This window comes from Lygodium microphyllum, chromosome 3 (assembly GCF_053477565.2).
Source record: "Lygodium microphyllum isolate KBCC chromosome 3, Lygodium_microphyllum_v1.1.10, whole genome shotgun sequence".
NCBI lineage: Eukaryota > Viridiplantae > Streptophyta > Polypodiopsida > Schizaeales > Lygodiaceae > Lygodium > Lygodium microphyllum.
This window is the reverse complement of record NC_141137.1, coordinates 32853710-32870807: the sequence shown is the minus strand read 5'-3', so window position 1 is coordinate 32870807 and position 17098 is coordinate 32853710. Positions and strand designations below refer to the sequence as shown.

At 40.1% G+C, this 17098-nt stretch overlaps 1 protein-coding gene across 3 annotated transcripts in view; it reads right to left on the bottom strand.

Moving 5' to 3' along the window:
- Nucleotides 1–13719, bottom strand: part of LOC148038204 (putative phospholipid-transporting ATPase 9) — a 40132-nt gene extending 26413 nt beyond the window's left edge. The window contains exons 1-2 of one of the 3 annotated variants that reach the window (XM_087669886.1): nucleotides 12834–12945; nucleotides 12632–12753 (exon numbers count right to left, since the gene is read on the bottom strand). In XM_087669886.1, coding sequence (XP_087526012.1) covers nucleotides 12632–12753; nucleotides 12834–12942 — 231 coding nt within the window. In that variant the 5' untranslated portion in view covers nucleotides 12943–12945. Of the gene's footprint in view, nucleotides 1–12631 lie in introns of all 3 variants that reach the window. The other 2 variants (XM_087669880.1, XM_087669883.1) reach the window with 2 other exon arrangements.
- Nucleotides 13720–17098: the final 3379 nt, after the last annotated feature.

The following is a 17098-nucleotide window of genomic DNA, read 5'->3' as shown; positions in this document are numbered from 1 at the left end:
CGTTTTGATATGTGGTACACCTCATTTGGACACTTCTATCAAAAGTTATGGCTGATTTGGTCCAGCAGGGACTGTTATTTCAGCAAGCTGTCTACTTTCTTCTGGAACTATTTGTTGAAGATTCTATGGCTCCAATGGCTTCTAAGGTTCTTCAAATCATGTATATAGCAGGGTCCACTTTCCGTACTTCAAATTCAGCCCTTGTAATGATAAATTCTTCACTCATTCCCTATTTGTAAAGCTGTAAAACAGAGTAGTACTCTGTTCTATCCATCTTTTCTTTAGCTCTTTCTAGTTTTGTTTTTGGGGACAAAAACTTTTGGGAAGGGATGGATTGTAAGAAGCTGGGAATACTTAGAATACTAATAATATGCCATGTCACATTGACACTGGTATATAAGGAGAGAAGTTGTAATTTTTCATATCTTTTGACATATCAATACATTTACAATCTTTCTCTCCCTTCTTGCTCCAAGCTTCCATGGCTTCTACATCTTTCCTGTCTTTCTCTCTCCAATTCTAGTCTTTCTCTCTCCTCGTCACTCTATTTCTCTCTTCCTGCAGTCTTTCTCTCTCCTCTGCAGTCTTTCTCTCTCCTCTTTCTCTCTCCCTAGTTCTCTCTCTGACAGAAATACTTCAATTTTGTGGAAGGAATAGTTTCAAAGCCTACCATGCCTACATTCTATGAATTTGAGTGTCAGCTGTTGCGTTACGCACGGTTGTTCGATCAGTTTCATATGAAATCCTCTTCAGAGGCGGCTCTTCTTGCTCATTCTCAGAAAGGACAACAAGGGAAGGACAAACCAAACCAAACCTCCACTCAAAATCAAAATTAAACTCAAAAGCTAAATCAATCTGGGGATTCTCAAGGAAACTCTCGGTCACAACTCAAACCTGGGTGGCAGAATGTACCTAAAAAGATTAGATATTGTCAACATTGTCAAAAGGCTGGACATTTTGACGACAAGTGTCGATCAAAGGTACAAGGCACAGCACCAAAACCTAAGTCTTAGACCCTCGCCCCTCAATCGGATAACCCCCATCAAAGGAGGCAGGGTGATGGCAAGGGGTAATTTAAAGGTCAGACTCACACTGCCACTGCACAATCATCTCAGTCGACAACGTTCTCAACTCCAGAGGGCTTATCTGACTAGTTTGCAGAGGCCCATATCATCTCCATAGAGACATCAAATGCGAGTCTCCTCCACATCTGTGAGTTGCCTCCTGATGAGGTTACTTCAGAGGCCCACTCGTCACAGCCGAGCAATTCAGCTCGAGTTTGGATTGTGGACAGTGGAGCTACACATCACATGACTCCTATAGAGGACATTTTCCGTACCCGAGCGCCTACAGCCGGGCGGGTCCATGTAGAAAACAACTCCTCGGTCAAGATTCGGGCTCAAGGTGCCATTACGTTCACAAGCCATCCAAACAATGGCTTGAGCTTACCTTCGCACACCTCCGTTACTTTTTAGGAGGCATCCGCCCCAGATAAACTACCTGTCTTACATGTGTCAGTTTTGCCACTGACAAGGGTCCAGATCTGGCTTCACTGGACAATATATATCATGTCCCTCAGCTTGGGGTGAACTTGTTATCTATTCAGCAGCTTTGCCGGTTGGGGCGAGCAGTTTTCTTTACAACGATCACAATTGAGATCTTTGACTCTCTACCTGGTTTAGTGATTGCTCGCAACTGCCATGGAGCTCCAGGCGATCATGGACCGGAAGGTGCCTGTCTTACCGGCTCTTCCATTAGATCAAAAGCTCGATGGCGACAATTACCGCATCTAGCATGTGATGATGTTGGCCATATTGGAGTCTTATGATTTGGCGTAGCTTGTGATGGAGGAGATCAACCGACCCTCAGTGAGAGATGAGTCCAAACTCTCTTCAAATGCTCGTGTGGAGTTGCCCAAGGCCCTGTCTCATTGGAACAAGCTTAATGCCATGATTCGTTCTTTTCTTTTTGTATTGTACAACAATCGTGATAGCCCATATAGAGCACTTGACGGTGGCTCAAGAGATATGGCTGGAGCTTGACCAGATGTACAACCGGATGACCCTTGTGAAAAGGGTTTCTTTGGAGGTGCACATGCGGACCATGTCCATGAATAAGTCTTCTTCGCTTCAGGAACACATCAACAAGCTTCGGCGCCTTCAGATGCATGTTCAAAATGCGAGGAAGCCCATTTCCTCCGAAGACATGGTGATCACTTTATTGTCCCACTTGCCACCATGATTTGGTACTTTTTGTTCCGCTCTTATTGCTTCAAGGCAAGAGTTGACTCTTCATTGGGAAGAGTTAGTTCTTATGGTCTTGGATCAAGAGGAACAGTTAAAGGGATAGAATGCTTCCATATCGGAGGCATTGATTGGTCAAGCCTCTCAAAAGAAGTGGAAGGACCAAAAGAAAAAGGAGGACAATAAATCCAAGAAGGACAAAGAAAGAATCGACATGCCATATTTGTGGTAAGAACGGCCATTGAAAGGACTGCCTCGACAAGGACAAGAAGGCCACCAAGAAAGAACAAGAAGGATTTTGGAGCGGTGGCTACACCCTCATCAGCTGCTTTTCTACACTTAGTGATCATTGAGGACTCTACATAGAAGACTTCTGATGCTGCCACGACAGCTCTCCACGCTCGAGAGTGGATCGTGGACAGTGGTGCCTCACGGCACACGACTCCTTCAACAGTTGGTGTTGCCCATTTGTGACCCTTGCATGGGCAGATTCTCATAGGGGACACCTCTTCTATGTCTATTGCTACAGGGGGTGAGATGCAGCCGATCCCAGATGGACGTGGTGATATCTACACTTTCCAGGTGTTGCATGTGCTAGGTTTAGGGTAACATTTTATTTTGGTACATAAGATTTGTTCTCTTGGTCCCTTGGTGGAGTTTGACAGTGATACTGTCTGAGTTCTTGATCGTGGTTCTCTCTTCAAGGTATGAGGAGAATGGCATCTACAAATTGAAGTCTTCTCCCGCTCTTACCTCTCAAACACGGTCCGAGCTTTGTCATGCTTGGTTTGGCCACCTGAACTATGAGTATCTTTGGAAGCTGTCACAAGGATCGCTTGTTCGAGGTTTGCCGGACATAGTGGTGACCCAACAGCCATGCGTCTCCTGCATTCGCTGTCAAACCCTAATTTCTGCAAAAAATTAGGGTCTACAACAAAGATCTCTCTACTATCCATCTAATTTGGCTGAGATTTGGTCAAAATAACTGAGAAATGCTGAGATCTCTTGAGAATGGGTTGGAGAAGGTGAGAGAAAAGCCAAGATGAGAGAGAAATCAGATTTTCTTCACAAAAAAAAACTAAATTCTGCCTGCAAACTACTACCTCCTCCAGATTGCATTTAATGCAATTATCTACTTCTAGGCACCTCCAAAATGCTAGCACCTAATCAGCAATGCTGTTGCCAACCCCTCGAAGGTGACTCCCTACTGTCCCCTGCCTATTAAGGCCCCCACATGGCTGCCTTTTGCAGCAGATTGCCTTTGATAAAAAATTAGACTAGCAACTTTCTCTCTCCCTGTCCCAAGCTGTAAACTGATTGAATGGCTAAACCCCAACCCCCAAAAATGTTTTCTCAGTTTGCATGGGCATTTTTGCCAAGTGGCAGCTTTCTAAACCCATTTGTCAACATTATTCAACCATTTAACTAAATTTCAGAATTAAATAATCCTGAAATTTAATTTCAGCCCTTTTGACCCTACCCAAAAATTAATGTGCCCATTCCTAATTAAATTGGCTAAGCCATTTGCAACCTGGAGTGGTCCCTAACCTCTATTGACCCTTAGGCTGTGCATCACATGTGCTAAGCAACCTTGCACATTTGATTAATGACTTAATCAAATGTTATCAGCAAGATCAAAGCATCTCAAAATTTCACGTCCTTGTGATAGATTGTATTTTAGTCCCTTCATTATGTAGATTCCCTTCAAGTGCCACTACCTGATCAACCAAGACAATGTAGTTATCTCAAAGCTTTGCTTCATTGTATCACCATGATTCAATATTCATCATTCTTCATTCTTTTTCTAAGTTTTCCTCTCTCAATGTTTGTCGTACACTCTGTTTTTCTCCCCACTAACCCTACTACCTCTCTGATAAAATATGAGTGCAGACCATCCCATCACTGTTCTTTACGAGCTCATTGCACAATGTGGCAAGACGAGCAACAAGTTTTTTCCTTCTCCACCTCAATGAGAGGCAGCAATAGAAAAGAAGGGCTCACCACTCCCATTGGTAAATTACCCCCTTTTGAAGCTATTGGTGCCATCAGAATTGCCATCAAAGCTACCATCCAAAAGATACTCCTTTTAGCTTATTTTCTCTCTCATCCTTTGACATTGCCTCAACAATTCTCACCACATTTCTGTCATTGGTGAAGAGTAATTGAAGAAATTGCTGCTGAAACCCTAATTTGCAGCAGCCATTAGGATTTCCATAGTCACCTTCACATCCGTGCCCAATTATTAAAGACCTAGGTACTCAATGTAGCAGCCGAAGGCATTAATTTGCAGCTGATCCGAGGGGTAGGCCCAGATGAGAGAGATTGAAGGCCCAAATTGAGCCCAAATTATTATACAATCAAGGGGCGAATTGTGCCCAAGCAGTTCTGGTCATTTATGACAGCCATTTGTATTGAAGAGTGAAGGAGATCAGCCTATATCTCAATGTACTTCATAAAGAAATACTGCAAGGGGTGCTAATTATTGGGGTCCATCAGGTGTCGGCTATCCAAAATTAAATAGTAAAGTGTGTATTTCCAAATTTGTGTATCTAATGCTTGCTGTAATTTGAGTTAAATCGGGATATCACAACCCTTGCCAAAAAGGAAGGCTAGTTTCATATGCTTATTTCCTCTCGTGACGCTTCCTCTATGAGTGATTTTTTCCCTTCATTACATCTTTTGTGAACCATAATTTGATTGTTTGGAGAAAATATTAATCTATTTGTTAAAAACATTATGGTCATGCACATGTGTTATAATGGCCCAAAACCATAAGAACTAGCACTAAATGCTAGGCATGTAAAAGAGCACGAAAACTAGATCTAATATGGTGGAAAAGGGATCCTTAGGAGGTGGAATTTTAGGTAGAAGATTTGGTGGGGAGTGGCATCTACCTTATTTGTGATGTACGCAAAGCTTGGCTCAATCCTATAGAAGAGACATCTCTTAAATAAACTGAATAAGGTTTTGTTCTCTATTATTATGCCATCCCCCCCCCCTCTCTCTCTCTCTCTAGCATTGATCTCATGGTGACATAATGAGCATTGGCATATTTTATCCACCATGAGTGCTAGTGCTTCTTAATAACTGTAATGGAATTTCCAACCATGGTATTAGAGTCTTCTTTCGCTCCCCTTGATGATTTTATAGATTGCTGCTCCCCCTTGTTTATTTACCAATACTTTCATTATTTTCTTCCTTCCTTTCTTCCTTAGCTTTTCTAAATTCTCTCTCTTTTCTTTCTCTAAGTCTCTATGCCATCACTCAATTTGGAAATATCCCCCTTCACTTGAGGCACTTGAAACCAATCAGCTCTAATGAAGCTTCTACCCCTCTCACCCACTTAGCTCTTGTACAGTGGAGATTTAGTATTGTTTGCTCAACATTTTCCAAGTAGCTCTTGCATAATGAAGATTTCACTCTTTGTCATATCAAGATGCCAATGATGAAATGCCGCTCTGCAACTTAGGTGGGTTCAAATCATGGATAGTCTCAATGGCTTCAAAGCTTAAATTAGGACATCTACCTTTGATATCGGCAATCACAAAGTAGATGCACATTCAGTACATGTAACGCTCTTTCGTTACCAAGGGTTTTGCCATAGTTTACACATAAGATATCAGTTTCAGCTATCTCTTGACCCCTTAACCCCGTCAGTGCCTTGCCATAATAGTCTATTACTTGCTATTAGCACTATGGTCGAGCTATCCTACGGACTATGTCCGCTCAAGACCCTTGTCCTAACATTACTTCCCCCTTTTGGAAGAGTTTTCGTCCTCGAAAACAAAAATAGGAAATGGCTTCTTGAATATAGTAATGTTCTCCCATGTAGAACCTTCTTCGAGTCTATCTTTCCACTTAACCAATACTTGTTTTTGAACATGATGACATGTACGATGCTCATGGAAATCCGAGATCCATTCTGGTTCATGAGGTTGAACTAATGGTTCAATGATTTCTACTAACACTCCTTGGTCCATCAAACTATCATCATTACCAAGTTACCCTCGCAATTGGCTAACATGAAAGACTAGATGAACTCTACTAGAGGATGATAGATCTAATTTATATGCAACTTCACCAACACATTTGAGGGTTGTAGATGGGCCACAATACCATTGAGATAACTTAGGAACCGGTCCAAACTTTCAACTTCTTGAATGTTCTAGAATACGTAAGTAGACCTTATTACCTTTTTCAAAAGTGACCATACATCTATGTTCATTTGCATATTTTCTATAACAATCTTGACCTTGCTTAACATTCAAGCGTGCAACTTTTAGCATGTTAGAACGATCGTGGAGAAAGTCCTTGACATGTTGGATTTTTTCATTGACTAATCCCACCGTAGCTGGTGACCAAGGTTGAAATCCATATAGCCATAAACGGACTAAACCCTATAGTCACATGCTTAGCACTATTGTAAGCAAACTCTAATATGGGTAAATAATCTTCCTACTTAGATTGTTTTTTGCTTACATATGCTCGTAGCATATCTTCTAGAACTTGGTTTACCCACTCGGTTAGCCCATCTATTAGAGGGTGATCAGCAATACTTAGATTAAGTATGGTATTTAACCTTTTGAATACAGCTCCCCAAAAATGGCTATTAAACTTTTGATTGCAATCGCTTATGACATTGGCTAGCAATCCATAAAGCCAATAAATATTCTCCACAAATAGCTGTGCTAATTTAGGAGTCTTAACAATTGTCTTTGTTGGAATAAATCTACACATCTTAGTGAGTCTATCCACTACTATCCAAATGGCATCATGACTACTATTGGTAGTATGAAGTCCAATAATAAAATCCATTCTAAAGGATGTAAAAGCCCACCTATCTTCAAACACTCGGCTTTGTTCACTTTACAATTTTGACATTAAATAACATATTACTCTATATCCTTATGCATTCTAGACCAATAAAGTGCCTATGAATATGTGCATTGATCGTTCTCATCCCAGGATTACCTGCATTAGGACTATCATGACACTCATTAAAAATTTGACACCACGTGTCCAAGTTTGAGGGTACACATAATTGACCTTAATGAAGCAAATACCCATCGTCGATGGTAAAGTTCTTCCATCAATTGAGCTCATCACTTGTAAGAAATGAGCCCTATGTGAAATTCACATATTGTGCATGAGTGGGTGAGGGATCCCCTCTTTTAACCACATTTTACACATTTTCATAAGAATGATCGTACTCACATTTGCCTCATAGAGATTCTAATAGATTACTTTCCATTATGGTAAATGAGAGAGTGTCATTCTCAAGCATTCTACTTAGAGCATTAGCTACAACATTATACTGACCTTTGTGATACCATAGCATGCAATCAAACTCTTTAAGAAATTCAATCCATCAAGCCTTTCTTCCTTTTAAATCCTTTTGGATAGTAAACGATTTGATACTTACTTCATTAAAGACTACCTCAAATGTAACACAAATAATGGCACCATTTTTTCAAAGCATAGACAATTGCATAAAGCTCACGTTCATAAGCAAAATAATTATGCACAGCCTTATCTAGCATTTTACTTTCACAAGCCACAAGCCTATACTCTTGGAATAGCAAGGTTCCAATAGCCATGGCACTGACATCAATTTCCACCACAAATAATTTGTGAAAATTCATTATAGCTAGGATTGAAGCAATAGCAACAGCTACTTTAAGTTTATCAAAATTGCATTGTTGTTCCTCACCCCAAGAGAAAGTCCAACTTTAAGCTTTCAATTGGTTTGTCATAGGAACAACTATCGTAACATTCTTGCCAAACCGACTCCTCTAGATTTATAGGATAAGGCCATTGTAAGATAGTTTAAACCTTTTCTCGATCCATTCTAATACCTTCTTTAGATATGATATGGCCAAGGTAATGAACTTCTATCTTTAAAAATTCACATTTACTTTCCTTCACATAAAGTTTGTGCTTCCTAAGCAACTCACAGACTACGCAAAGATGTTCCCAATATTTTTCTTTTGAATGACTATAAATAAGGATATCAAGAAAAACAACAAATTTTCTTATATATAAATGTAAGACACTATCTATAAGGTTTATGAATGTGGCACGAAAACCAAAAGGCATAACCAAAACCTCATAATGGCCAAAACGCGTTCAAAAGACAGTTCTAGATACATCCTCCCAGCATATTCACACTTGACGGTACCCTGATCTCAAGTCAATCTTTGTAAAGTGTTGTGCTCCTTCAAGTTGATTAAACAACTCATCTACATGAGGAAGCAAATACTTATTTTTTATTGTGAGCAAATTTAGACCACAATAGTCTATGCACATAAGCATGGACCCATTCTTTTTTTTCCACAGGAGAGAGAGAGAGAGAGAGAGAGAGAGAGAGAGAGCTCGCATATACTGAATTTATCATTGGATTCTAATAAAGACATATCCATAACATCATTAATAGAGGACAAAGACTTGTGCGAAGAAACAAAGAAAAACAATATATAACAAAAATAGATATCTTCTATTTCAAAATGTTTGGCCAAATAATAAAGTTCAACTATGTATTTAAGAGGTGATGGCGAAACATTCTCCTCACCCAGTACCAAAGCATGCACACCATTATCCTCAAATGCAATAGGGTTATGCTAGGAACTATGTTTTAATGAGTCACCGAAACTATATGACCATTCTCGGTCCAACGCTATATCTGCCCTAGTCATGTTCATAACTTGAAATTTTATTTTTCATTGTATGTCCTTGCACTTATAATACAACATCACAGATTTTTGTATCCCACATATTCTTGTCATCCCCATTCATGAGAGAGACAATATAAGTATGAGTACTAAGTACTTGGGGCGAACATAGCTTCTTAACCAACTTATAGTTAATGAAGTTGTGAGTCAACCTATCATCCACAAGAATATGGACTCGTCGTCCATTGATCCTACCATGCATACGAACCAAGTCGTGGGGGCCGAACGTGGGTCGCCACGATGCAAAAGTCACGCTCATCAAGTTGATAGCTAACTTATACAACTGAATATTTAGAACAAGCTTCCAAAGGAAGCATCTACATTGCTTTTTCTTTGTTATTGTTCTTATCAAGCTCGTTGTCTTTGAGTTTTGGACAATCCTTTCTTTCATGAGGATCTAAGCAATTAAAGCATAACTTCTCTTTCTACGCTTCCGCAAGCTCTTCGCTTGAGAGTGGCCCTCTAGCACCTTTGGGTTTCTTAGTATTCTCTTCTTTGGATATAGCATTGAACTTTCTTTTCCCTACTAATATCAATGCAATTTTTGAACATGTAGATGCATATGTAGATATTTTTCTATCTAACAGCTCATCCAAAATCTATATACTCTTGATGGCTTCTTCTAGTGTTTTAGGATATTAAGCTTTCACCTTGGCTTGGTACTCCTTGTCCAAGCCCTAAATGAATCCTCTTACCTTTTGAAAATCATCTAAGCCATCAAGTTTGAGCATGCTTTTACTATATTTGGACATATATTGGGTTAATGTCACACCCTCCATCCGACACTTATCCCAAGCAGGCCAATTTTGATCTTTTTCATTCTCAAGAAGAAATTCCTTTCGGAACATTTCCTTAAACTTGGCCCATGTCATAGGACAAGTAGTGGTATTAAGACTCATCCACCAGTTGACGCCTTGCCCTCAAGGATAACGCTTGTCTCAAGAGCTCTAACAGAATCTGATGTACAACGTAACTGATGCAAGTCACTCCACTTTTGCAAAAAAGTATTGATTGCATCCTTGTTACAATCTCATGTCTCTCCTTGAACACAAATGGCTTCATGTTATTTAATATATTATATCAAGAGTGCCAAAGGCCTCGAAGAGCAACCCCATCTTTAAGAGGCGTACTCGAGATGCTCAAAGCTTCTTGTTATACCAATTGCTTTAAAAGCTTCGAGATTTATGCAACATTTTCACTGAGAGCAACAAAACTTTTTCTCCAGCGCTACCATGCGAGCTACTAAAGACAAATTTACCCTTGTCAATTAAATCATCTAAATCATTCATGGTTTCATTCTCGTGCATGTTTACAAGCTCATCATGCTATGAATGCGAAGGTGAGGACATAATGTGATGCTTGAAAGTGAGAGAGAAAAATTATTGCTTACCCTTAATGTCTTCATAGCGAAAAAATTCACAAAATTATAGAGCGATGTGGTAAAACTCCAAAGGTGTTGTACACTAAGAGGTGGTTGAAAGGTCCTTAACAAGCTCTTTATCGCCTCCCAAATAGGCTTTTGAAAACTTTCTTTGCTATTTAGAGCAACTCCAAGGCTTAACTTGATGGTTAGTTGCCTTGTAGTTAAGTATGCTTGGGTGTAGACAAAAGTGAAATGTGTAACCTCCGCGGAAATTCTCTTCAAACGAACGCTTCCACCTCGTGCACAACCAACAGCAACAGCAAAGCCTTCGTAGCCTCATTGCCAAGTATACAAAGGTCTATGCCTTGGTCGCCACCTTAGTCATAAGCTGCAAGAGAATGCAATGTGATTCGCGGTGTGACAATCGTGCAATTGCAAGGCCAATGCAGCCTATTGTCAAATGGTGTCATGCACTCCCTAATCTTTTGCTGCAACCTCACTCTAATACCAATGTTATACACTCGTAGGTGCCTTGTGTAACTAGCATTTCTCCTCGAATAGGGTGGTAAATAACTTGATTAAGCACTATTTACAGCAATTAACAAATTCACAAAACTGAAAATGCACACTTTAACATATAATCTTGGACATTGGACACCATGTTGGCCCCAAAATTGGCACCCCTTTCGGTATCTATTTAACTTAATTGAAGAAAAAGTTAATGTACAATGGAATTCTCCCAATCCCTTTCGGTATTCCAACTCTCCTTACTGTCCAAAATGACCAGCAAGTCTTCAATCTGCTTGGCCCCTTAATTCGGGCAATCAATTGGTCTTCACCCGCTTTGATGGAGATGGAAAATGCCCCAAATTCAATGATTTGCTGATCCCTCCACTTGAATAGGCTAAAAACAGCTTTAGCCCTATTGAATCCAAGTCTTGGAGCTTCTAATTTTTGGCACATTTTCCAAGGTTGCTAGTAATATCCTTCAAAAGCTATGAAGGACCCTTGGGGTCAATTATAACACATCTTCCCCTGGCCATGCACCTTGTAGATGTTACCAATGCCTTGTCTCAAGAGTCTCAAGGAACAAGAGCTTAACTACCAAATATGAAGGCCAATAATAAAATAAATTAAAGTTTTTGTTCCTTTTTAATTGTCTATACAATTTGGTAGCATAAACTATTTAGACAACTAAAGATTACCAAGCGAGTGGGTGGAAAAAGGGAGAATGGTGGTCCCAATGACACCATCCTATAGACAAGCGCACCCAATTTGTCAGGTGGATTCCTACGTTCCTATTAAGATTACAACCAAGCAATTGTGGCCATCTATGTACAAGGATAAAACCCAAGCTAACATTGTTGTAGGGGAGCGATGTGGTAGAGTACTAGTCCTTGAGGCCATGGAAGCAACCGTCACTCTCCATGAACCAAGTGCAGTGTTAGCTACTCTTATCTCCAATTGGATGCAAAGTGACCATCTTAGCTGGGTGTTAGTGTGCTATTAGGGCAGCCTTCCAGCAACCCCTTGCAAAGTAGAGCTGGAACTCCCATGTTTAGCTGTCTACCACTTCGGAGGAAGACTGGATATTGTTGCTCATGGACCTAGGAGTTTTAGTTGACTACTAGCGAAGGATCCCTCTAAGGTCTCAATAAGTGGGTACCTTACAGTTTCCAACTATAAGCTGTTGTTCATTGCAAGCTTTTACCAAGCCTTGTACTAGTATATTCATGCAGAATTGTGAAGTTAATCAAACAGATACTTGGAGAGTTTGAGCAGGAAAACCGTGTTTAATTGTACACTGTAGCAATTTTAAAAGTCCCCTTCTGAAAAGACTTAATTTTCCATGCAGACTCAGGACTCTGTAAGTACCACAAAGGCTACACAGTTGTAATCTTGAAATAAGAGGCACAGGCAGCCTAGTATTACATATCACATAGTTGCTTTAACTACACTGCTGGCATAGTAGTAAATAACAATCGCTAAGAAACCAATTCAGCACCTAAAGTAGATTGCGCAAATTAAAACAAATAGGCATCTCAGGCACGAAGACAGAAGGCATGTAAACAAACTAAGAACAAAAGTCACAAGGGTACATTCATATAGACCCACTATCGACAACACGCCACTTTACGCCACTGAAAGCACATAGAGACACAAAGGAAATCAATTGGACGGCAAAAGTTATGCAGCACAGAGTGAGTTTCAGCAGCCAAACAGAGCATGACGTCTATTATTGTATGACAAGCCATTTACACTACAGCCCAGCAATTAAATTCGGATGAAAAGCATGCCTGTAGGAAACGATTCCAATCTTCAATGGCCTCCTTTGTCATGCTTACGCCGATCACAAAGACGAGAGGGGCAATCAAGCTGGATGCACTGAAAGGCGACAGGGGGGTGACAGAAATAACAGCTGCGACCAAGAAGTAGATGTTGGCAACGCGTCTGAACTGCTCAAAGAGAGACTTTGGCAAAAAACTGACGGGATTGTACTTTGTCGTCGAGACATAGTTGGAAGGGTACAGGTGCTGCGTCTGCTCGGGCTTGTTGCAATGCACCAACCGTGAAAAGCCTTCTCGTCCGATAGGGGATGCGGATTCATCACCGCCACGAAAGCACGGCCTTGCGCAAGAGAAGGAATAGAGGTTGCTCCATCTAACGCTACGGTGCTTGCTCGACCGTCGAGACATGTCTTGGAAATTGTACCTTATGTCTTCGTTCAAGTACAACTGAGGGAATTTTTATTTACTTATATGGTGATCGTTGTGAGGTTGCGTTTAAGAGGAAAGAATCGAAAGTGAAGTATTTGTCACGTATCGATCTCTGTTGGAAAGAGCCTGTAATGCTTCCTCCCTGCCAAAAATCTTGGCTCGATGTTCCGTTGACAAAATCTTCCGACCTGCCGCACGTTCCAAGGATTCCTTCGTGCAGAAGATTGTTGACGGAGAAGAGCCAGGAAGATCAGTGAACTAGAAAGGCCACGCCAGGCTAGAACGGGCATGCTGCTTCTGTTTGCGCTGACGAAATGCCGGAAACCTCTGCAGAATCCCGGGGGCGAAACCCTAGGGGGAGAGCGGAATGTGTGCCTGCAGGAGAGGAAACAGGCCAAAGAAGAGAAAAATGATGTTGCACGGAGGGAGGAGTCAAAAAGCGAGAGAGAAAACGATCGACGGCGGGGAAGAAAGAAATACTGCTGACAGGCTCATGTGAATGAGAGAGAGAGAGAGAGAGAGAGAGAGAGAGAGAGAAGAGGAGGAGGAGGAGGAGCAGCAAGAGCAGCAGAAGAAGGAAGAAGAAGAAGATTGCGAGCAGGTCGCAAGGATGTTGAAAAAAATTGCGGGCAGGTCGCGACTCGCAAGCCTGTTGAAAAAAGCTCCACCTGAATTGAATGACACACAAGAGATCTTCTTCGGCACGTACGGCGCAGCACGTGTGACCAAAAGCCCTTTTCAAATTTGCTTTGTTTTTCCTTACACCCAAAATAAGCTTTGCATTACAATCATACAATTTGTCAGATTGTTTAAAGTCCTCGTCGTCTCGCCGAATAGCTTTCTTCTTTTGACTTCCGTTTAGAGGCAGGCCGGTGGCACTGTGCACATGAGTCATGACTCGAAGCCGCGTTGTGCCGCCCCTAATGAGAGACCAAAGCACTTGCACTTGGAAGTTGGGGCCCGGAGGGTGAAAATAACGAGAAAGCTAAGGAGCTTCGCGTTGGCTTTTGCCAGCTTGAGGATGATTTTCACCATAGCTTCAGCTTATCCAAGAAAAAGTGATCCAAGCCGAGCCGCACGGGCCACTACCTCAAGTGGCAGCAAGGTGTTGTGATAAACCCAAGGTTGAGGGGTTCAATTCTCACAAGGGAGCTTCTGTGAAGACATTATATACTACTTTATTATTTGAGCTGCAGGTTTGGGAGGTGTCAAAGCACCAAGGAGCTCCCGAACCTACCTCTTAAACCAAAGCAAGGAGCTCATTGATTGCTTAATTGGGAAGTTGTGCCTATGATTGGGAGGTTGTGCTTTTGTACGTGGTCTATTTCCTCCTCCTGCTCTCTCCCTCTCTCTCTCACTTTGATTGCTCATGATTGGGTTGATTGGGAAGTTGTGCTTCTGTACCGGATCTCTTTTCTCCTCTCTCTCTCTCTCTCTCTCTCTCTCTCTCTCTCTCTCTCTCTCTCTCAGTCAATTGAGACATTTTGCACAGCGATCAGCACTCAAATTTCCATTGCAAAGGGAGTTGAGGAAGACAAACACGGCATGGCTGCCAACCCAGGTCTCAATGCGATGAGACCACAGAGGCTAGTGGTGGAATGGGCACCGCAAGTGTCGAGTGAGACCCTAGAGAGCACATGGAATGGAATGTTATACCAGGTTTTGGGGTGATCCAAGAGGGAAGCACAAAGGAGTTGGATGGCATTGGCAAGGGCAATGTTGAGGAGGCCCTACCACCATAACATGCCGAGCTCGATGAGGGTGCCTGCCATGAAGTACATGGGGATGGAGGTGGCAACACCGATCCAGAAGTTGGCAATGTTCCAAGTGGTATAGGATCGAAGGGAAGGGGGACCGGTTGCTCTCTCTCTCTCTCTCTCTCTCTCTCTCTCTCTCTCTCTCTCTCTCTCTCTCTCTCTCTCTCTCTCTCTCTCTCTCTCTCTCCCTTAACCTCAAATGGTGAGTGAGAGAGAGTGAGAGAGACCTTTGACACACACACACACACACTCTCTCTCTCTCTCTCTCTGTGTCTCCTTTAACCTCAAATGGTGAGAGAGAGAGTGTGAGAGAGACCTTTCACACACACGCTCTCTCTCCCTCTCTCTCTCTTGAGACAGAGAGAGAGACTTTTCTATCTCACACACACACACACACATCTCTCTCTCTCTCTCTCTCTCTCTCTCTCTCTCTCTCTCTCTCTCTCTCTCTCTCTCTCTCTCTCCATTTGCAAGGAGGGTGGTGAGGACCGGATTTAAAAAATAGGTTGTTGAACCCTTTTAAATCTTCTATTTCTTTTTGTATTGTTGATTTTGTGCGTTTTTATCAATCGGTTAGTAAGATTATGTTTGTTTACTTTAGTTTGTTTAGTTTGTTTAGTTAGTTAGTTAGATAGTTTTACTTATTATTTTACTTTAAAGAGAGAGAGAGAGAGAGAGAGAGAGAGGCAGAGAGCATGTGTTATTTTAGTTGTTTGTTTCTTATGTTAGTAAGTTAGTCGATTTCTTGTGTTGCTATCTAACTAAAGTAAGTTTCTTATGTTATTAGTTATTTTAATTTTTTGTTTTATCAATTGGTTAGTAAGATTATGTTTGTTTACTTTAGTTTGTTTAGTTAGTTAGTTAGATAGTTTAGTTACTTGCTTATTATTTTACTTTAAAGAGAGAGAGAGAGAGAGAGAGAGAGAGAGAGAGAGAGAGAGAGAGAGAGGGAGGGAGGGAGGGAGAGAGAACTCATGTGTTATTTTAGTTGTTTGTTTCTTATGTTAGTAAGTTAGTCAATTTCCTATGTTATGTTAGTAAGTTAGTCGGTTGTGTTATTAATTATTTTAAATTTTTGTTGTAGTTTATTGATTGATAGATTATTGATTAAATAGTTTATTTATTTTAATTTATTGTACTTTATTGACTGAGGATTGATTAGTAATTTAGTAGGCTAGTAAGTTTCCTATATTATTAGTTGGTAAGCTATAGTTTAGGGTTAGTTTAAATTTTCATTTTAGTTTATCGATTGATTAGATAGTTTATTTATTTTAATTTATTGTTTAGACAGAGAGAGATATAGAGAGCACACGTGTTATTTTAGTTGTTTTTTTCTTATGTTGATAAGTTAGTAGGTTTAAATTTACGATTAGTAAGTTTCTTATGTTATTAGTTATTTTAATTTTTTGTTTTATCAATTGGTTAGTAAGATTATGTTTGTTTACTTTAGTTTGTTTAGTTAGTTAGTTAGATAGTTTAGTTACTTGCTTATTATTTTACTTGAGAGAGAGAGAGAGAGAGAGAGAGAGAGAGAGAGAGAGAGAGAGAGAGAGAGAGAGAGAGAGAGAGAGAGAGAGAGAGAGAGAGAGAGAGAGAGAGAGAGAGAGAGAGAGAGAGAGAGAGAGAGAGGGAGGGAGAGAGAACTCATGTGTTATTTTAGTTGTTTGTTTCTTATGTTAGTAAGTTAGTCAATTTCCTATGTTATGTTAGTAAGTTAGTCGGTTGTGTTATTAATTATTTTAAATTTTTGTTGTAGTTTATTGATTGATAGATTATTGATTAAATAGTTTATTTATTTTAATTTATTGTACTTTATTGACTGAGGATTGATTAGTAATTTAGTAGGCTAGTAAGTTTCCTATATTATTAGTTGGTAAGCTATAGTTTAGGGTTAGTTTAAATTTTCATTTTAGTTTATTGATTGATTAGATAGTTTATTTATTTTAATTTATTGTTTAGACAGAGAGAGATATAGAGAGCAAACGTGTTATTTTAGTTGTTTTTTTCTTATGTTAATAAGTTGGTAGGTTTAAATTTACGATTAGTAAGTTTCTTATGTTATTAGTTATTTTAATTTTTTGTTTATAGATTTATAAATATAGTTTAGTGTTAGTTTTATTTTATGTTGTAGTTTATTGATTGATATACTATTGATTAAATAGTTTATTTTAAATTATTTAAGTTAGTAGGTTAGTAAGTTTCGTGTGTTATTAATTAGTAAGTTATAGACCTTTAGGGTTAGTTTAATTTTTTATTTTAGTTTATTGATTGATTAGATAGTTTATTGTTT